The sequence below is a fragment of the Suncus etruscus genome, chromosome 9 (assembly GCF_024139225.1).
Source record: "Suncus etruscus isolate mSunEtr1 chromosome 9, mSunEtr1.pri.cur, whole genome shotgun sequence".
Classification (NCBI taxonomy): Eukaryota; Metazoa; Chordata; class Mammalia; order Eulipotyphla; family Soricidae; genus Suncus; species Suncus etruscus.
The window spans coordinates 85,651,688-85,674,102 of record NC_064856.1 but is presented as its reverse complement, the minus strand read 5'-3'; the positions used below and the strand labels follow the sequence as shown (position 1 = coordinate 85,674,102).

The 22,415-nt window shown below is 39.6% G+C and overlaps 1 protein-coding gene across 1 annotated transcript in view; it reads left to right on the top strand.

The window, feature by feature from the left end:
* Positions 1-22,415, top strand: part of PAMR1 (peptidase domain containing associated with muscle regeneration 1) — a 97,654-nt gene that overhangs the window by 36,886 nt on the left and 38,353 nt on the right. The window contains exon 3 of the mRNA XM_049779979.1: positions 2,941-3,069. Coding sequence (XP_049635936.1) covers positions 2,941-3,069 — 129 coding nt within the window. The remainder of the gene's footprint in view (positions 1-2,940; positions 3,070-22,415) is intronic.

Here is a 22,415-nt window from a genome sequence, read left to right as displayed (position 1 = left end):
TGCCATCAGTTATCAGTTTACTGACCAAATTATGAAAGCATTGTGATTATTATTAACTTTGAAATATGTCCCACTACATGTACAATTAAAACACTATGTTTCAAAGCCAACTCATGTTGTTCTTTTCTCTGTAGAGAGAAGAGTACTCATTTGATATGTAGAGAGGTTTATTATTTCCATCTGTTTTCTGTGTTTGATAATACAAACAAATATGTATATACTCTGTGTATCTTTTCCTCATTAACAAAAATATAGCAAGCTATAAGTTTTGCTAACTACCTTCCTTTTTCTCTTAAGCTGAAGATCACTCACTCATGAACAGTAGGAAGTCGTCATTGCTTTAATTTATTTTTACAATTGCATCTAAGTGCATTGTGTGGATTAGTATGTTTTCAGGATTTAAGATTTTCTTCCACCTGCTATAAATAATACAAATACTTCTACAATGAATAGCCTTAGGCATTAGATGCTTTTGCAGTGGACCTGGGGGAGTACATTCTTAGATAAGGGATTGCTGAGTCCAGGAGAGATGCATGATCAGTTTGCCACCCCCTGTCAAACTCTCACTTTATTTGGCCTTCACAGCAGTCAAATTTTCTGAAAGTTGCACTGGTAAAGGGTGGTTCTGTAACTACCTTGCTTAAATACAGAAATTATTTTAAAAAGAGAATTTTACCCATTTTATACATGAAGAATGGGGCCTCAGCTTGGGTATAGAATGTCTTTCCTATCACTGTGATAGATAGCAATCCTCTTTGTCAATGGCAGTTCAGGAGAGGGACAAGGTCCAGAGGCACAGTGGCAGGGATGCCAGTACTGACTGCCATATTGTCTGGCAACACTGGGCCCTCACAGAACCAATGATATATGGGAGGCTCCCAGGAAGTACTTACAGAGGTCTGAGAACCATCTCCAGTGATACTCAGCCAATTATGCCAGATGGTTTAATGCTCATGGCTTGTGTTAGCAACTCTACCAAGAAAATGTTTGGGAACATCAACTGTAGGGCTACAATTGATGGTGCTTGGCATCCACACACACAAAGCAGAAGCCCCTGAACATTGACTGAGTCATCTCCTTCCTTGTTCATAGTACTTTCCTTGATTTTAGGCTTGGAGCTAAATCTTGTGCCTCTGGCAATTTAATGATGTACTAGAAGTTTCTAACATAACTTTGCTCACCCTAATCTCTAGGCTGAAGTCTGTGACTTGCAAAGAAGGGGTGACACGTCTCTTTCTTATGGATGTCTACCCTACATACTATGCATGTATATTTCCTAGGCAGTGATAACCCAACTTTACCCAAAAGCACAGAAGCATTTTGTCAGCTAAAGGAAATGCTGGCTATCTCAAGCAATTAGGAAATATGAATTAGCAATTTAACCATTCATCCAACCCATTCATTTATTCACACCAATAATATTTGTTGGCAGTTATGCACTAGATAGACACTATAACAGGTGCTGAGTATACATTAGTAAAAAGCACATGCAGTCCCTGACTTTAGTCTATTAGGGGTAACAAGTAAAAGGTAGGTATAATTGACCATGATGTATGACATGGGAGGAATAAAGAAATCTTTACTCTTGGAAATGCATAATAATAATAATATATGGGGTGCTTACTATGTGCTGCATCCCTGATATGTGTTCATTTAACTGTGAGAAAAAAAATCCATGAGGGAGATAGGCACCATTTTTATCTCTAGTGTTCTAGACAATGAGACACAGAGAGCTTAAACAATTTATACAAGGATACACAGCAAGGTAATGATAGAGCTAGAATTTAGTTCTGCATTTGAACATATAAGGTTGAATGCTCTCTGTGTTTCCTCACTATCTCTCACTTCAAGAGACCCTGTTTAAATAATATTGCCTGGGAGCTACTAGACTCTCATCGATGGATCTTGAGAGGAGAGTTAGCTTGTATCTTCCAGGGTAAGCCATTAAGGTGGGACATATGAATATGGTATACAAATATTTAGCTGGAGAAATAGCTCAAAGGACTAACATATGTGAGGTCCCTGTTTGATTTCCATTACCTCATGGTTCCCTGAATATCACCAAAATAACTCCTGAACACTCTTCTGTGGATAGGGCATAGTCCCTGAGCACTACCATATGAGGCCTCAAAATAAAAAATTGTGATGAGGCTTTGGAAAGATTGTACAATGAGTGGGGCACTTGCTTTGCATGTGGCCAACATGAGTTCAATTTCCAGAATCCCCTATGGTCCCCCAAACACCACCAGAAGTGATTCCTGAGTGCAGAGTCACCTTGCTAGTATGTGACCCCAAAAGTAAACCAACCAAACAAAAAAAATCTAAAAATTCATGGTGGGGTGGGAAGATACTTAACTATTGTTAAATGGAAAAATAAATTACCAAAAACAAATATACTATGTATTATAAACTTAATTTCAAACAGAGTATATACAGAATAAGTAATATAAATTGGTGATGGGTTGTAGGCATTGATTAATACTTTTTACTTTATAAATTTTGAACATTCTACTATAAACATATAATATGAGAAAAACAGGAAAATTGTTCTATACCTTTCACTATAACTTTATGGCAGTCACTGGGTTAAGGCAATTACTTGTATAATTCTGACCTTGGTTTGATCCTCAACAACAAATATGGTCCCCTGAGCATAGTCAGAAGTGATCTCTGAACAGAGCCAGGAGTAAGCTCTGAGCATAACTGGGTTGACTCACTAGGGAGATGGTTTGGATCACCTTTGAAAAGACCCCATATGAATGCTGATGACTTTTGCATTTTTCTAGGAAGGACAGTTTCTTTTCTAAACAATATTGCTGCACCTTTCTAGGTATGAGCCCACTGTTGAGAGAAGTCTCTGAGATGGTACTTGATTGTCTTCCTTGGACAGCTCATGAAACTGTGAGTGCCTAATGGCACCTCTTCTTGGAAATGTTGCAGGTTGTACCATCTTTGAGAACTGCAAGAGCTGCCGGAATGGCTCCTGGGGAGGCATGTTGGACGACTTCTATGTGAAGGGGATCTACTGTGCTGAGTGCCGGGCCGGCTGGTATGGAGGAGACTGCATGCGTGAGTAACCCCTGATGTAGTTCCACCCTGTAGCTTAAATGTATAACTAGAGTTGTTTCTGCACTCAGGTATCACTCTTGGTGAGCTCAGGGGAACCATAATTGAACTCAAGTTGGCAGCATACAAGACAAGCACCCTACTTGTATTAATTTGTGGTCCCTAGAGGGACTTCTAAGTCAAATCTAAAACACCAACGATGTATCTCCATCTATTGGGTGTGGATTATGACCCTCTGGAATTGGCCACAGTCTGTTTATATCTGCCCTAGATCTTGCCCTTTCTCTTGAATGAATTCAAAACATGCACCTACTGGTGCCCATTCTAGAAGCAATTTCATGGTAGCATCATTTCAAACAGTGAATAAACTTCAGAAGGCTCAGTCTGTTAGGCCTTTAAATTTCTCTGGGTGAACTTTTTGAATCCTAAATTACATTCTTAAAATCCACTTCAGTTTGTCAGCATGTCCTTTGTCCTAGGAAGAATTCTTTTTGTATTCCACTTAATCTTAATCTTGATCTTTAGTAGGGTTCTTTGCTGTCTCAAGACTTCATTGAAAATAGAGTGGAATATCAGTTTAAGACTCCTCTTTTGAGGGGCCATAGTGATAGCACAGCAGGTAAGGCATTTGTCTTGCATGCAGCTAACTGGGATTAAATCCCATATGGTCCCCCAAACACTGCCAGGAATGATCTCTGAGTGCCAAGAATAACCCTTGAGCATTATTAGGTGTGGCTAAAAAAACAACAAACAAACAAACAAAGAAACTACTCCCTGTTTTATGCACTTCTAAGAGTATTTGTGTTGGGGGCAGAAAGTACAATAGGTAGGGTACTTGCTTTATATGTGGCAGAACCATAGCACCCCATTTGGACCCCAAAGCTCAATTAGGAGTGACTCCTGAGTGTAGAGGTAGGGGTAAGTCCTGTCACCAGGTTTGGCCCCCAAACAAAATAAAACAAAAGCTAAAAAAGGAAAAGAAAGAGTCTTATGTGTAAATTTTATTCAGTTAAGCCTATTTTATAAGCCCCCTCAGAATCAGAAGTGGTCAGGATGTGAATTTATAGTATAAGCTTTTTTTATTTGGATGGAGGATATACTTGATTTACAGAGATGGAGAAGGAGTATGCCTGGCTTAGCCTTAGCAAAATAACATATGTTTCAAGAGTCCAGGATAAAGCAAATGAGCTTTAGTCTGTTAAGAAGGGACTCCAAGGTAACCAGCAAAGGAACGTGCTGGTACTTTATGGTTAATCTGGGGATTATAGATCATTTATACAGAGCTGGTCTAGGTTGCAGAGTTAGAATCTCCACCTTTTTTTTTTTTATTTTGGTTGTTTCTAGAAAACTTAATCAGCTCTTGGTCAATTAGATTATATTCTACGAGGGTTGCTGCAGGATTTAACTTAGGTCTTCATTTGGCAGCCGTTAAGAAAGTCAAACTCTGGAATGACAAAGATCACAGTTAGTAATGGCTTCTCCAACATCAGCATTGTGACCATAGCCAAATCATTTAACTTGTGATTTTCAGTGTTCTCTTCTTTAAAACGGGAATAATGTCATCAACCTTATTTTGAGAAGGCAATGAGATAATGCCTGAGAGGCTCTCAGCATGCTGCCTGGCTCACAGCAAAACGTTGAGTGATGTGCCGTTGAACTACTTGAGTTGGAACTCTAGGGCTCCATTTATATGCATATTTTCAATAAATATAATCAATGTATAGTCACCTTACCTATAAATAAATACAGCTTTTTTCACTTTTGATATATAGTGTTAGTAATATCATCAGTAGCCATAGTTTTTTAAATCATAGAAGAAAATATTGATGTAAGTAAACAGAAAATCCAGCTTATACATAAATAATGTATACTCAGTGGTCCTCTAACTTTTTAAACAGGGGCCAGTGAACTGTCCCTCAGAACTTTGAAGGGCTGGACTATAGTAAAAATAAAAATTATGAACAAATTCCTATGCACACTGCACATATCTTATTTTGAAGTGAAGAAACAAAATGAGAACAAATACAATATGTGGCCCACAGGCATAATTTGAAGACCACTGAAGATATATGGTATTGAAAATACAGCACTATTTTGTAAATGTATTTTCTTTTCTTTTTTTTTCAGGAAGTATCAGCTTTATTCACACCCTATCCACCACATGTGTGGCCTATATCATTACCAATTAAGCATTCAGCCATTCTTAGCTAGCCCTGCATCTTAACTCCTTTCAGCCATCTTCCCTTTGACCTCCATGCTGGCAAAAGACCAAAAGGCAAATGTATTTTCTTAATACCATTTTTCTTTTCACTGGCTTATTTTAATATAGCCAGATTATATATTATTGGCTGTTTGTAGCATTGATAAGACTTTTGATCAATAAAAGGCCACTACGTTTTTAGGTTTTAGAGAGTCAAAAGTTATTCTTAATTCTTTGACTCTAGCGGATCCAGAGTGGTCAACTGTATAACACTTATTTGATATACTACTTAATTTCTGAGTGGGTTTTTTGTCCAGAGATAAAACTATTTTTCAATAAAATTTAATAAGCACAATTAGAGGGGGAAAGGTGACAGTTATAATGGTAGAACACATGCCAAGCATGTGTGAGGCTCTGAGTTTAAATCTTAGCTCTGCATACCCCCCAAGCATTGCTTAGTGATGCCCTGGTAGAATCTGATTCTTGAGATGTGTCAGAGAAATGATCCCCAGTACTCCCAGCACCCTAGAAATAAAAGGACAAGTGAAGATGAAAATGCTGTTTTACACTTTACATGGAATTTTTATCTGTTGCAAAGAACTTTGGTTCTCTTCTCTTTGGTTATGGAAGGCTCCTCATTTCTCTCAATGAGTGAGTAAATGAATGAAGGGTGTGTGATGAGGTGAAGTTTGGCAGGATTCTAGATTTAACATGAGTCACCTCAATTCTGTTTTCTGTGTTGAAAAACTTGTCTTCATTGGCCATTGTCTATGTTCTTGCCATGCTTCTTTATATTCCCACTGATGAGTGAGGTCATCCTTTGCCTTCTCACTTATTTTGCTTAACATGACATCTTTCTGTTTCATCCATATTCTAGCAAATAGAAAGATTTTATCTTTTAAAAAATTATATCTGTGTAGCATTTCTTTGTGCTTATGTGCCACATCATTTTTTATCTAGTCCTCTTTCTTGGGTACTTGAATTGTTTTTAGATATTGGCTATTATTGTAAATAGAATTGCAATGACTACAAGTGATTGGATTTGTGTTTTTCTATTCTTTGAATTGATACTATGAAAGGAGCTGGTTTCTATTAAAGTAGTTCTACTTTGATTTATTTTTTGAAGTCTCCATACTATTTTCTTTTTTTTTCCATACTATTTTCTACAGAGGTGGAACCAGTTATATTCTCACCAAGAATGAATGGTGGTTCCTTTATATTTTATTGTTGGTGGGAACAAGTGACTATTGTTTCTGAGTTATTTTCCCCCATATATACCACTCTTACTGGTGTGAGGTGATATGTAAGTGTTGTTCCACGGGTAATCAGTGACTATGAGAATTTTTCATGTGCTTATTAAGACTCTACTTCTATCCAATTCCATTGGTGAGTTTTCCCTCTAACATCCATATTATTTCTGAAGAGTGTATACTCGGAGAACAGAGGAATAAGAAAAGGTACCAGTTTGTTGTGTATGTAAACATTTTATGGGATTATTATGTTACTGACCCTACCCGATTGGTGATTGTGCCCTACCCTAGGGTGTGACCTGGCATTCTGCTCCCACGCTAGGGTGGTACCTGATTCTGCTCCCACCATTGGGTGGTATCTGATCCCACCATTGGGTGGTACCTGATTCTGGGGGATAAAAACAAGGGTCTGTGGAAGTCGGGGGGCTTTTTGCTGGAACTGATGCTGAGGCTTTGGACTTCAGTCTTGTTCACCGAATAAAGTTAATATTTCCACAAGCCTGACTGTCGGCAAGCTGTTTACCCGCCACTTCACCTCAGAACCGCCTGCTGAACAGGGTGGCAGACGAGTGCTCCGAGCTGGAGGAGAAAGACCTCATCCTCCATCCCTCCATCAGTCAACCTCTTCAGGGGCTGACTTGCAACACCAGTTAATGGTACATTAAAGCTTGTATAGCAAAATCAAGACAAAATCAAAACCATACCTCTTCTGGGGGGTGATTCTATCAGGATGGTTGAGGGTTGAGCACTGTTCTTCAGAAGAACATTAGTAAGGATCAATTAAACTGGCCATTTGTTTGATCCAAGATAAGATGAAGACATGACTGTGTTGGTTTGTAGAACTAGGAACTAGAAGGATCCTATTAGGGAGAGAATAGCAACTTGATTTCTAAATAGTGAAAATCATGCTTTATATTAATGAAATAGTGTCAATAGAAGAGATACTGCAGCCAGAAGATAAAATTTTTGAGTTGCAGTTTTCAGAGACAGTTGTGATAAGGAGCTTATCTTTGTTACACAGTCTTTGCTGTGTAACAAACAATCTCAAATGACGGATGTTTGTATTTTTTTTTTTTTATCAAGGGTCTATGGGTTGACTGGATTCAACTGAGGTTGGCTGTTCTGGCCTGAACTGAACTCATATTTCAGGGCTTAGGTCAAAGAAGCAGCAAGTACTTGGGAGGAGTTCTTTTCTCAAAACAGGGTTTCAGAGCCATAAGGGACCAAAGCATATACACAGGCACATTGAAGATATCTGCCGTGTCATAGCATACAAATGGTTAAGCCTGAAATCAGTTAGCAGGAAGAGAAGAATGATTCCTTCTAAGAATGAAGGTCTCAATTCTTAAAAAATATAAATATTTTGCAAGAGTACATGGACTTATTAAAAGGGAAGGACAGAAAATGAAAGAATGCTTGACAAGTAGAAGTTCAAGAAGGCACAAATCAGTAAAAGAGAGAATATCAGTTGTCAAAAGATACCCTATCTTGGGGGCTGGAGATATAGCACAGTGGTAGGGTTGTTTTCCTTGCATGTGGCTGACTCTGGACAGACCCGAGTTTGATTTCCGGCATCCCATATGGTTCCCCGAGCCTGCCAGGAGTGAAATCTGAGTGCAGAGCAAGGAGTAACCCCTGAGTGCCACCAGGTGTGGCCTAAAAACCAAAACAAGCAAACAAAAAAGACACCCTATCTGCAGACTTTTCCAAATTGCCACTATTGGTTAAATTATAGGATTAACTGTAGTGTAATTTTCAATTGTCTTTAGAATCTGACTGCTTGGACTAGTGATGGTGTCTATGGTTATGATAAAGATATAATATTGGACAGCAGAACTGGTCCAGAAAAATCATTCTTCATGACTAGATAAGCAGAGGCCAAGAGTCAAGAACTCATTTCTTCTACCAATCAACCCATCTCTTCATAAATTATTTCTTGAACCTGTAACCCTAGATGCTGAATATACAATGATGAGCAAGACAGATGCAGTGACTTCTCTCTCAGAGATTTTAATTTTGAAAGACAACCAAAATAATAAAAGAAAACATGGGTTTTAGTCAGGTCTATCAAGCAAACAGAGCAAGTCAAATTCCTATCTACTCTTGTGTTGGTTCAGTTACACTTGTTCAATTTAATTATACTATTCTAAGTTCCTCCTTATACACAGTTTATGTTATTTGGCCACAGCCACAGGCCTTATATGACAATTCACATGATGTACTGGATAGGTTACCAGAGAGAACAATGAGATGACAGTATCTCCATGAATTAGGTTTGAACTTAAGACCTCAGTTGTATGTTATCAGGTTCCTATGACCTTAACTTCATATTTGCACTAAATAAAGGGTAATTTATAGAAGGAATTTTTTTATTCTGCTCCTTGTTAATATCTGCCCATCGTTGGCATTATGCTGCCACCTGGACTAAGGGGAAGCTGAATACTTGGGTGCCCTGTTGATAACTTGACAGTGCTAGCGCCCCATGGCAGTACAAGAGGTTCCCCAGCAGATGGCGCTCAAGTGCTCCAGTCAAACCATTTAATTCTCAGGGAAAAGTTCTGTTACAGTGCTGTTTTTTTTTTTAAGTGTAATAAAGAACGATAGAAGGAAAGATAAGTGACAGGAAGGGCTTGGATCATTTTTTCTGAGTTAGAAAGCATTTAGCACTGAGAAGATATGGGAGTACCTATATTTGCTCACTTTCACTGACAACTTAGTCAGTGAAACATTGTCAGTGAAGTCAAAATCTATTGTGTGACACTTCACTTATAACCATTGGGATGTGATATTGCTCATGATAGCCTCAGGAAAACTCTCTGCAATGGATGAAAAGTCCTCAAGTCCAAGAGAAGATTTTATTCATATCTTACAACTGAAGAAAGAGCTGTTTAGTAATCTTCGGATCTCCAGTTCAGGCAAAGGAGCTGAGTTTTCCTTTAAAAAACAAACAAACAATTTTTTCTTGCTTTTAATTCTAATCTCTTAGAGTTAAAAAAAATTCATATGTTCTTATATATTTATTCTTAATTTACCAATGATCATTTCCCCAGCTTTGGCTTTCTCTTTTACAGTACTTAAGGACTCAAGTTAAATTCATAAGAGGGTATATATCTTAATATTATCATAATTTTTATTTTATATGACCAAATTGTTTTAGAATTGGCCAGTTCAGACTTTTAAGCCAGACCCATTGTATCATGCCTTACGTAATTCTTTTCTTTTGATCCTGCAGAAATATTTTATGTTCATCTTGATAATTTATGTACAGATTCTGGCATCAACTAATTCTATACAAATTCTGGACCCTTTTATGGGGAATGGGATTTGAGAACTGCGTGTTCTCAAATGATATTTGAGATACTGATGATATCTTAAGTCAAAAACTCTTTAAGAATTCCTCTTAAAACTTCTAACATTGGAAGGGTTGGTTCTTAAGTGGTGCCAACTCCAGAGCAGAATTTATTTAACTTGACCCTCAGCAGAGGCTTTAGAGATGAACAATGAAAAGACCCAAGCACTACATACAGCATTCTAGCCGCTGGTGTGGCAGTGAATTGAACCTTTCAGGTCCTGGCAGGGGTCTCAAACTCAATTTACCTGGGGGCTGCAGGAGGCAGAGTCAGGGTGATCCTTGAGTGAAAAGTCAGTAGTAAGCCTTGAACATTGGGGGGTGTGACCCAAACAACTAAAACAAAACAAAACAAAAAAGATTCCTCTAGGGCAGGGCCACAAAATGTTGTACGGATGGCTGCAAACGGCCCGCGGGCCACGAGTTTGAGACCCCTGAATATAGGAAAGTGAGGGAGGCAACCCAAACTAGAGAGGATTTATGAGAGAAAGCTGATGGACCTGAATGACATGCTATCTTTTGTCTTAGTCATATTCTGGATAAAGACCTGGGAAAAGAGGAGCTGGCTATGCCCCTGAATATTGGTAGGTCTGAAATGCTAGAGAGGATGATGATTTCTTCTTGAGCCATAGCCAGAATAAACCATAAAATGTGATATATATATATATATATACATCCATATATATATATATATATATATATATATATATATATATATAGAGAGAGAGAGAGAGAGAGAGAGAGAGAGAGAGAGAGAGAGAGAGAAGAGAGAAGCAGGGACATTTTATTATGTGCTACTGACTTATGAAATAACCCGAGTGAACCATATCATCACCAAGATGGCAGTACTGGAACCTGTCTTACTTCCCCCTTAACTTTATGGTCTTGACACTTTTAGGAAAAGAACAATAGCACATTAGGTCCAGCTTTGGAACATTATTAGAAGGAAGACCTGACTACCTGAAGACCTGAATTTGACTCTCTTATTCTCCCATGAATTTGAGCAAGTTACTCGGTCTTTGTAAATCTTAGCACACTCACTTGTAAAAGGAAATAATTGTCAGTCTTCAGAGGACATATATGAGATTTTAAAAAATACAGTGTGTATATCCCATCACTTGGATTGGTGTTGATCAGTTCTCAGTAAGTGGGGGTAGTTGTTTCCAGGACTAAACCACTATCTTTACATGAACTCTTCTTTTTCTTTGTGTAGGCTATTGGGAAAAGAAATAAATGTAGGGGCAGAAGAGGAAAATATTAAACAATGCTCTAAGGGACAGAGGAATATACACTGGACACTAAAATAAAATCTTCTCTGGGCAAATATTGTGTGATAAATGACACCTATTTTAGATGCTGAGCCTCTTTGACTCCCAGAGGATTAATGTTTGAACCTTTACAGTGGACTTTTATGTTGTCAAAGAACTCATCAATTCTGGCTCAGTGTCTGACCAGGATGTGGAAGGACATGAAAAAGACCTTCTTCCTGCTCTGAGAAAGACATCACTAGATAAATCAAAGAAAAGTATTTCATTTTATATAAAATCATCAAATATCTGTGAACACAAAAAGAATCTCAACTCCAGACAAATGAATGCTTGGTGTGCAAGTGATCCCAGAAGCAGAACCATTCTAACTGGGGCAGCCATCTAGGTTGGGGGTAGGCCCATAAAACAGATGTAAAACTGTATAATGGGCCAGTAAAACTGTGAAAGTAGAGCCTGCAGACACAAATGAGGAGTCAGCCTGGCATGTACTTGTGAACTAAAAGGCTTGTTGCACTTTTGTTTATTTGATTTGCTTTCCATTTTTATTAAGACACCATTATTTATAATACCATTACTGCTAGAGTTTCATGCATACAACATTCCAACAACACACTCAACATAAGCATGTCCACTTCCTCCACCAATGTTTCAAGGTGCCACCCCCTGCTTTCCCTTCCCTTGTATCCTGGTAAATTCAGTTCTTTAGGCAAACTTGCAAGTTACATTGCCTTTGTCCATTTGGCCTGTTGTACTTAATCCAGTTGGCCATATGTGGCCAACCCAGGTCAATCCCTGGCATTTTATATGGTCCCCTGAGGGATTTCTGAGCACAGAGCCAGTAGTAACTCCTGACCATCACTGGGATTGGCAAAAAAAAAAAAAAAGAAAAAAAAAAGAAAAATAATTATTTCCTATTATGAATAGACAAGGAAGAAAAAGTCAGCCAGAGTGATAACACAAGTAGATCACTTGCCTTCCATGTGGCCAAAACAACTTTGATCCCAGGCATCTCTGGGATCCTAAACCCCCTGGAGAGATTTCTTTGCACAGAGCCAGGAAAAAGCTAGGAGTAAGTATTGATTACTTATTCCTGGTACCCAGCATATATGGCCCCCAAATAAAACAAAGGTAAACAGAAATAGACTAAATATGATCAGCTATTGGAATTTCTAGACAAAGACATATTTGTTTGTTTATTTTTTGGCTTCTTGAATGGTGCATATGAGACCCAGAGACCAGTAGTTCAATGTGAGGTCTCTGTATTGCCACAGATTACCCAGGCCACCCCATTGATAGCTTGCAGTTCTCCATGGGGTATCACTCTGCTCCTGCATCTAAACACCTATACTATCCCTCTAATCCCAGTAACCTTAAGTTAAATGTGTCTAGAAATCTTCAGGAAATATAAATATAATAAAAAAGAACTAATAAATTTTAGGTTTGCAAAGTAGTTAGAGGGGGAAAAAGTCATGGAACTGAAAGCTACAATATACTAAGATGTATAATTACAGTAGGTATTTGCTTTGCTATGTGGGGCACAATGTGAGGGAGACCAGCACACCGACATGCACAGCTCCCACCCTGCTCCTGATTTCCAGTTTTTGAGTCTCTCCAAAATGGATTTTATGGAAAACATGAAATATTTAGAGACAGCATTTATCTAAAAATGTAGAGAAGACAAATAAAGGAAGCATGCGCCCAACTGGGGATAAAATCAAATGCTTATTTAGGGAATAAAGGAAAATAGCAGAGACTCTCCCACATATGAAGAGAGTGAGGGTTCAAAAAGACACCCCAAGTCTGTCTTAATCTTGTCTCTTTTTTTATGGTTTCAGATTCCTGACTTTTTTATTCCCTCCCACTCTCACCCCAAATATCAGAGGTCTTAGGTCCCTTTCGATTTGATGACCACATTCATAGGTTATTATGGTAACTATAAACTGTCATGGCACAAATGTTGATTTGATAAGGATTCGAATGATTGTGTATTGAGCTCAGTAGTTTGCTGTAGTCAACTTGGACTGAGCCATAGAGAGAGTACAACAGATAGGGTGCTTGCTTTGCACACAACTGGCCACAGTTTGATTCTGCATATGGTCCCCTGAGCACTGCCAGGAGTGATACCTGAGTGCAGAGTCAGGAATAAACCTGGAGCACTGTTGGGTATGACCCCAAAACAAAACAAACTAAAATAAAAAAGAAATAGTGCTAACCTACATTTGTTATCCTGCTATGTAACAAAGTGTGAAGCATTTCAAAGAAACATAAAACTGGATGAAATATTTGACTCAGACTCCCTGTGCCAGCTTCCCTGTTCCTTGAATTTTTTCCATTTTCTCATGGTCTTATCCATGTTTTTAGCTATCTACCTACCTAACCTATATAATCATGCAAACCCAATTGGCATTGCTTACAACTCACACGCCAGAAAATACAATCTGTGGGAAAAACAATTATGGACTGGGACGTCATTAAACCACATAAAATGTTTCTGAAGTTAAATATGTGTGTATGTGTGTGTGTGTGTGTATAAATATGTAGGGGGTTAATAGCTGATTAATCCCAACAGAAGAAAAATCATGGAAGTTAAATACAACTTAATAGAAATGAACCAAACTAAAGTCCAGAGGAAAAGACCAAAAGAATTCAATAATCCAAATTTCTTGTGCTAGTCTACTCTAGACTCTGTTAGATTTGGGGTTGGATTAACAGAAGTATTTGGATATCCTATTATAATGACCCTGGTAATTTGAGGGAAGTAAAGACTTTATATAGCACAGTGATAATGCTCTTCTAATTGGAATATCATTTCTTTAGAATGGACAGGTCATTTTGTATAAGGGGAAAAGGTTTCAATAGTGGTTTGTCTGGGCCAGGAGTTGGCTGACTTAACTTGACATAATCAAGTTTTATATGTAACATAGAGAGGTATATATAAGATGGGAAAGATCCTTTATGCAAGAACTATACCATGGAGCTTCTGGCCTAAATGTGGGACATTAATGTCCTCTTTCTGCCATCGCTTTCCTAGGCTTCAGGTCTTTAGGGTTCTAGCCTGATGCTCCATAAATACAGAAGCGCTATGTCAGAATTAGAGCAGCCCCCTAAGGTTTTATGACCTAATACTGTCTTTGACCCAAGATGATAGAGAAACAGCAATATTAGTTGTCATGTTTTGTATAATTTTTGTACCAGATTCTGTGCTAGGTACTTTCCATAGAGCTTTTTTATTTGATTCTTTAAAAGAAAAGAAAACGAATATGGTAGTAGTTCTACTTTAATTTCTATTTTCTTTTATATTTTAATAATTTTTATTGTGGCCAAAGTGAATTACAAATTTTTCACAGTAATATTTAAGGTCCATAGCGACAATGAATCAGGAGCATTCTCTCCACTATTGTTGTCCTCCCCCATCCCTGTTCCTAGCATGCATCCCATATCTGCCTCCTTTACCCACCAAACTGATAGTGTAACTGGCTCTCTATAGCTTGTTGTAGATTGGGTATCGATTCTATTGTCATTGACTTTGAGTTTGATGTTTAAGTCTGATCATTTTTTATTTCTAATCAATGTTCATATGACTGTTTGGTCCTGCTACCATCCTTTTTTTCCCCCTTTAACTTATGAGGCAGATGATTATTCATTATGTGGTTCTGTTTGAAAAAAGAAAGAAAAGAAAAAAGAAAAAACTGGGAAGAGTCTACCTAGAGGTTATAAATATCCATTTAAAAGAAAAAAGGGAAAAAGGGAGAAAAACATAACAAAAGCAAAGGAAACAAAAAACCAAAACCAGCAACTACGAAAAAAAGCACAATAGCAACAAAAAAAGCAACAACCAAATAATAACCATGAGAATAAAGGGGGAAAATAAAAAGGAAGACTGGTGTGGCAATTTGTGCTTCATCATCATCATCATCTTCTTCTTCTTCTTTTCTTCTTCTTCTTCTTCTTCTTCTTCTTCTTCTTCTTCTTCTTCTTCTTCTTCTTCTTCTTCTTCTTCTTCTTCTTCTTCTTCTTCTTCGCATAGTATTGGGGGAATTAGAAAGGGAATTCCCTTGGCCTAAGAGATACAAGGATTCTTTACCCTTGAAGCATACTGCCATGGGAAAAATTACAGGTTCCATACATGCTCATTTTCACAACCCAAGGTTTTTATATGGTGACAGGAAACTTTCCACTCAGTTGTGGATAATAAAATCAGGTTTCTGTAACTAGATATCTTGGTATTTGCACAGGTCATAGGATTAAGCCTAGAATAGAGTATTTCTTTATGATTCTAGAAGTTCTATTCCATCACTGTTATTGTAATCAGTCTGCTGTAATTAGTGGTCTTGGCATTTGCACAGATCCTAGGACAAAGCTTAGGATAGAGTCTTTTATTATGATTTCAGAAGCTCTGTTCAATCGCAGTTGTCAAAATCAGACCTCTTGAGTCATAGATCTTGGTTATTGTGAAGATCCTATGCCAAAGACTAGGCTAGGGTCTTTCTTATTGGTCTTTGGATAAGTTTTGCCCGGCCATATTTTTCAAAGTCAGTCTTCTGTAGTTAGTGATCTTGGTTTTTGCACAGATCAATGGATGACGTGTCTTCTGATTTCATCTTACCATTAGGTGATAAGATAGGACAACCTGATCTTAGATCAGGGGTCTCAAACTCAATTTACCTGGGGGCCACAGGAGGCAAAGTCTGGGTGAGGCAAGGCCGCATAAGGGATTTCACAAAAAAAGTCCTCAAACGTCATTATTAACAGTTTTAATTATTTCTTCTGAACATGAATAGAACATTGAGTGAAGATCATGAACAGTTCTTCTGAACATGGCATCTTTTGCCTATTCCTTGCCGACAGAGACTTGACAGCACTTCTTCTCACAAATCTGAACCACTTTTGGCTTTAGAGAGGAAGCAGTTGAGACCCTCAGTATGGCTTGAAGATGATCATCATTAAGTCTAGACCTGTACTTTGACTTATTGAAGTTCAATGTGGAGAATAACTTTTCACACAAATATGTGCTCTCAAAAAGGCACATGGTGCACTTGAACATTCAGGAAAGCTCAGGGAAGCTGGGGGGCAATTCTCTCAAAAATTGCCCATGCATGTCTGCTTTTCCATTAATCTCCCTGAACTTGGCTTTGAGATCAGAGTTGCATTGCAGGTCAATGAGCTCCATTTGAAGCACAGGAGGGGCATCTTGCACATCAAAGGAAAAGGGGTCCACAAAAATTTGGAAAGTGGCTCTGTGCTTTTTGAAGTCTGTAAATCTGTGATCAAATTCCTTCTCTAGCTTAAAAATAGCATCAACATATTTCTCACCACTGAATGGTATGCCTGCATCCACAAGTTCCTTGCATGCTGGGAAATGGCAAAGGTTTGTCTGAGAGAGCTGGGATTTCCATAACACAAGTTTTGTGGAGAATGCTCTCACGTTGTCATAGGCAGCACTGATAAGCTTCCCCGGGCCTTGTAACATCTTGTTTAGTACATTCAGCTTATGTGTGATGTCAACAGAAAAGCTAAGTCCATAAGCCATTTGTGATCACTCAACTCAGAAACAGCATTCCCACCCTTGTCCATGAAGGCTTTCACTTCTTCTTTAACTCAAAAACTCTTTTCAGGACATTTCCCCTGCTGAGCCAACGTACATTGATGAAATAGAGCACATCTCCGTATTCTGACTCCATTTCCTCTAAGAAAATACAGAACTTCCTGTGCTTTAAGCCCCTGGATCTGATTTGGTTGATGCATTTCACAACAACAGACATCACATTGTCACACGCAGGCATTTACTGCAAAGGGCCTGCTGATGGATAATGCAGTGAAGAGCAATGGCCTTCTCTACACCCTCCTCTTCAAGTTTTTTTTTGAACAAGTGCCACCAGTCCATTTTTTTCTCCCTGTCATTGATGGCACTCCATCGGTTATTGTTCCAACAAACCTCTTTCATGGCAAACCTGCATTCTCAATGACATCACACAGATGCCAAAATATCTCATTAATGGTGGTCTGGCCATGCATTGGAATTATTGTGAGCAGCTCCTCTGTCAATTCAAAATTGTAATCAACACCACGGACATAAATTGTGAGCTGTGCAGTGTCTGTTATATCTGTGCCCTCAACAAGAGCAACTGAGTATGCATCAAAACATTTTGCTTTCTCACAGTTGATGATAAATGTCATTTGACATGTCAGAAATGCGCTCTGCCACAGTGTTGGCAAAAAGGCTGATTTTGCTAAACTGACCTTTATTTTCCAGACAAATAATACTTGCAGTCTGTAACATGCATTTTTCAACAAACTCTCCTTCTGTGAATGGTTTCCCTGCCTTAGCAATCATCTCACTAACCATGTAACTATCTTTGACTGATGCAACATTCTCTTTGGTTGCTTTCTTGAAGAAATCTTGTTGCCTCATTAGACATGCTTTAAGACTGGCAACCCACTTGGCTCTCTCATTTCCTTGATATTTTGCACATTCCTCAGCATGTTTAATTGAATAATGTCATTTCAAGTTGTATTCCTTGTGCACTGCAACTTTCTCTGAGCAAATAAGACATGTAAGGATGCCCCTGTGCTCAACAAAGAAATACTGCGGCTCCCACTTTTCCTGTAATTGTCTGTGCTTGTCATCAATCTTTCTCTTCACTGCGGCTTTGATAAAGTCATGATGAAGGTATGACAAAATCTAATTCTGTAATAAACTTCTCTCCCTTCTCTCCCCTAGGCTTACGATAATGCAAGGGACAGCGGGCAGGAGCAGGTGAAATGACGTTTGCGCTAGGCGCAAAGTATTCACTATTATTCTCTTACCGAATATTCACAATAAAAAATCACATTAGTAAGGAAAAAAATCGCAAAAAATCGCATTAAACATTTGCATATGCTGAACGGAATTGCTCGAGGTATGCGAATGTTTAATGCACTTTTTTCCTTACTAATGCAATTTTTATTGCAATTATTTGGTAAGCGAATAATCGCGAATACTGCAATATTTGAAGGCCGGCTGCTGGCCACAAAATGTTGTACGGAGGGCCGCAAATGGCCTGCAGGCTGCAAGTTTGAGATCCCTGTCTTAGATAAAGTTGCCATTTCCTTGTTGTCTGGATGTCATATCCAAACTGGCACAAATTGGTGCCAGAACAGTATTAAAACTTTCCCAGGACGAGTTTGGTTCCTGGTGTTGTTGCAGGGAACGGTGTCAGTTCTATGTCTGGGATCTAGGGTTTGGGATTGGATGGTCACTGTCTGATCACATGGAGTTGGGTCCACATGACATATGTTCAGGGTGGAGGTACCCCTGTATTTAATTTCTGTTTTCAAATAAGGAGACCTCTGCTTTGAAGATCTGGAGAATTTGCCGGAAGTTCCATAGCTTGGAGATAAAATGTGTGTTTGGTTTTAACCCACTTTTGCTCCTCCACTATGAGTTGTCTGCCTCCTGAGTCATCCTTGAAAGAGAAAAGATGCACCTATACTTCTTAATAGATTATTCCCCCCCTAAGGACAGATGCAAGAAAAAATTAAGAATGATGCTAACCACTTCTCAGAAGTATGTTTTGTCTCTATCTTGCTCCTCCCTCTCCAACCCTCAATACTGAACTTAAGTACCGGACTATACAAGACTTGTCTGAATGATCCTTTCTGTTGAGAATTCTCTAATCTCTTTGGATGTTCAATGAAGATTTCCATTAAACTTTATGGGTTTCTCCAGCTCTCTCTTTGATTTTTTTGGTTTTAAGTGAGATTCCAGGGGGCAGTCTGGTTTCACTGGAAAATCCCTTTCCTTTATTGTGCACGCACATACATGGACACACACACACACACACACACACACACACACACACACACACACACACTTCTATTTCCCTGTAGCTGCAAGACCCTGTCAGGGAATCTGAGCACGTTTTCTGGGCACTCTGCCTGCTCTGCCTTTCACACTCAAGACCACCTGCTTGGTTGGCCTGCAATACTTCCTTGGCGGGGACACTGGGCTGTGTTCACTGTTCTGCCGGAACAGAGAGGTGTAGTGAGTCAGCCTGCACCAGGAGTCTAGGAAGGACTGGAGAAGAAACAGAAGGAGTGCCTTGATGTGGGGAGGGAGCTGGGCTCCTTCATCCTCTTTGCTATGGCCAATACCTTTTCCTCCAAGTGCATTTCTAAGAAGTGACCTCTTTGTCTCTGGTTCGTTGGAAGTCATTCCCCAGTTTGGTCTGGGCCAACTCTGCCTTCCCCTCCAGAATGAGAAGGCACTGCATCAGGAAGAAGCAAGTACTTTCTAGCTTGGAAGGCAACATTCTTGGTAGGAAGTGGTGGGCTGAGGCTACAGGAGCCAGGGGACTGGCCTTTCAGGGGTAGGAACCATGCCTGGATGGGGGGTGGGGGATTCCCATCCTAGAACTGGCTAAAGCACAAAGGGTCTTGCCAAAGAGACTTGAGTGGGGAGGGTCCTTGCCATCCGCCACAGTCACTCTGGGATTTCAGCTTCCGGAAGAGGAAGGGAAACTAGAACAGGTTGGCAGGATTGGAAGCTGGTTCTAACTTGTGGTTCTTGCAGAGGCTTTGCTAAGGTAGCTAGAATTTAACACCTTGCAGGCTGGGAAGCTGCCAGTCTCAAGGGGCGGAGGCTGTGCAAGAAGATTTCTTTTTTGGTTTCTCACACCCAACGTATCACTTCCACAGCCTTGCAGCAGATGGGCAGATGGGAGTGTGAAGAATGTGATGTGGCAGGAAGAAGAAATGTGCACCTTTAGGAAGGGATAGAGGCAAGCTTTGACAGAGTTCTTTGGGGGAAGAGGGCAAGAATGGGGAACAAAGTCCACTGCTTCAAAATAAAGTGGGAGAAGAAATGAAGTGAGATAAGAAAACCCACCAAATAGTTTCATGTCCAAGCTGAGGCCCAGCACTGGATCTCAGCAGATGCAAGATCAAACCCTTGCTAACCACCAGCTCCAACAGTGAGCACTGACTGATTTTACAGGCACCATCTGATTTAAGCTTCCCCAAGCCAAATAAAGCAGATGCTACTTTTATTTTCACTTGGTTTTCTGAGGTGCTGAGAGATGAAGAGATGCATGTACCTTCAGCCATACAATTAGGGAAGGTGATGCTGAATCTCAAGTCCAGGTCAGGAGTCACCACAAAATTTCTGCATGCTCAAATGCTGCTTTGCAGTTAGAGCAATGATTTGTATTTTTTACACTATCTGACTGCAAAGTGGACAGTCTCTGAATTCAGGACTAAAGTCAGAGATTAATGTGGGGTCAAGACATTACCCAGGTTTGAGGCCCTGGGTTTGATCCCCTACAGTACATTGTCCCTTTGATCATGGCTAGATGTGGCAGTGGTAACCCCCAATACCTTAGAGTGAACCACAGTGCTCTCTGAGCATTGCCCAGGAGTGATTCCCTCACAAAAGAAGAGTCTGTTTTGTTTTTTTAAATTCAAATGTGACTTTCGCGACTTGTGGCAAATCAAATGGTGGAGGGTGGAGATTCAGGAGGGATGAAAGGAGGGAGTATTGAGATGGGGGAGAGAGAGAGAGAGAGAGAGAGAGAGAGAGAGAGAGAGAGAGAGAGAGAGAGAATGGAGAAGAGCCCCATAGGAAATGGCAGATGAGATTCCCCACTGGCAAAGCAGCAGTTAGGAACCAGTGAAGAGGTGCCCTCTGTCATCAATGGTTTTCACAGAAAAACAAGCCTTAGACCTCCCAGCTTGCCAAATACGCAGTGAGTGATACTGTGAGCAGTAGTGCTACCATCAGTATGCAGAGGAGCACTGTCCACTTAGCAGTGGGGTTCTGCCCTCTGGGGCTCAAGAAGCATTGAATATGAATGCAAGTCCAAAGTGTATGATGTCAGACTAGATTTCCATATGGAGCAATGATAGCTTCTCTGTAAAGAAGATACTAAATAGTTTTTTTTTTTTGTTTTTGTGGATTCCACCATTTCTTACTGCAAAGATTTAGTTTTGCTGTTTTAGGTCAAAAACACTACAGATAATTAGAGAAAAAGAGCAGGTGTGGCCCATTCCAATATAATTTTTGTTTACAAAAATAGGCATGCAGCTGGATTTGTCCTAGATGGCAGTTTGCCAACTCTGGTAGAAAATATCCCATATTTATGCAATCTAGATAATTTATACAGCTAGACGATTTTCCCCCTATAAAGTAATAATTTCAACACATTTTCTCCCAAACTCTTTTATAGATATAGGGTGCATCTTAATAAGACTCTGCTTATAATAACACTGGAAATACAATTTTTTTTTTTTTTTTTTTTTGGTTTTTGGGCCACACCCTGTGACGCTCAGGGGTTACTCCTGGCTATGCGCTCAGAAGTTGCTCCTGGCTTCTTGGGGGACCATATGGGACGCCGGGGGATCGAACCGCGGTCCGTCCTAGGCTAGCGCAGGCAAGGCAGGCACCTTACCTCCAGCGCCACCGCCCGGCCCCTGGAAATACAATTTAACAGTGATTCAATTTAGTGAATTTTAATTTCTAGCAATTCTTTGGAGGTCATTTCTGGGATCACAGTGAAGGTGGAAGGCTTTGTGCCCAGATTCAGTTTCTACTGGCAACTCTTCTTAATTCAGATGACTTGAATATTTCTTGCTTTTAAAGCCCTGCTGAGCCCTTTAGTTCTTCCTCTTAACAGTTTACGGAGCTCAGACTCTCCCATCTCCCAGAACAGGAACAAAACAAGACGGGTACTGATTGAAGGTTTGGAAGATACAGAAATGAGGTGATTCATTCTGTACCAGGCTACCCCTACACTAGAGTGAAATGGTGGTCTTCCTAAGAGTTTGAAATCAAGGGGTTGAGAGCTAGAAAGAAAAGGAAAAAAACCAATAATTCAGTCCAGCCAATCGGAGATCAGGTACATGCTGATCTTCATTGTACATGCAGAACACACATTGGAGACATTTATTATCTAAATTGCCCATAGAATAAATGGATGCTTACATTTTCTAGCTGGATGGAAGAAAGGTCAGCAAAGGGTTAGTTTGGGGTTATATTTATGGAGTAGAGGATGTGCAGGGAACACAGATAGAAGGGTTATATGCAAATGTAGACTCCAGACAAGATAATGTTTTGTGGAAATAAGCCACTTCAGGGTGAGGCAGCAGACAAGGATACTGCAGCCTTGGAGAGGTTGGATGACACAGTACCTTCCACTTATAGTCAGATGCAAAGAGGTTTGAACCTCTGATCTGTCACTTAAAAGCTGGACTGTTAGATTATGCCTTGTTTTACCTAAAGCAAAGGTCACTCCTGGTTCCTTTGTATC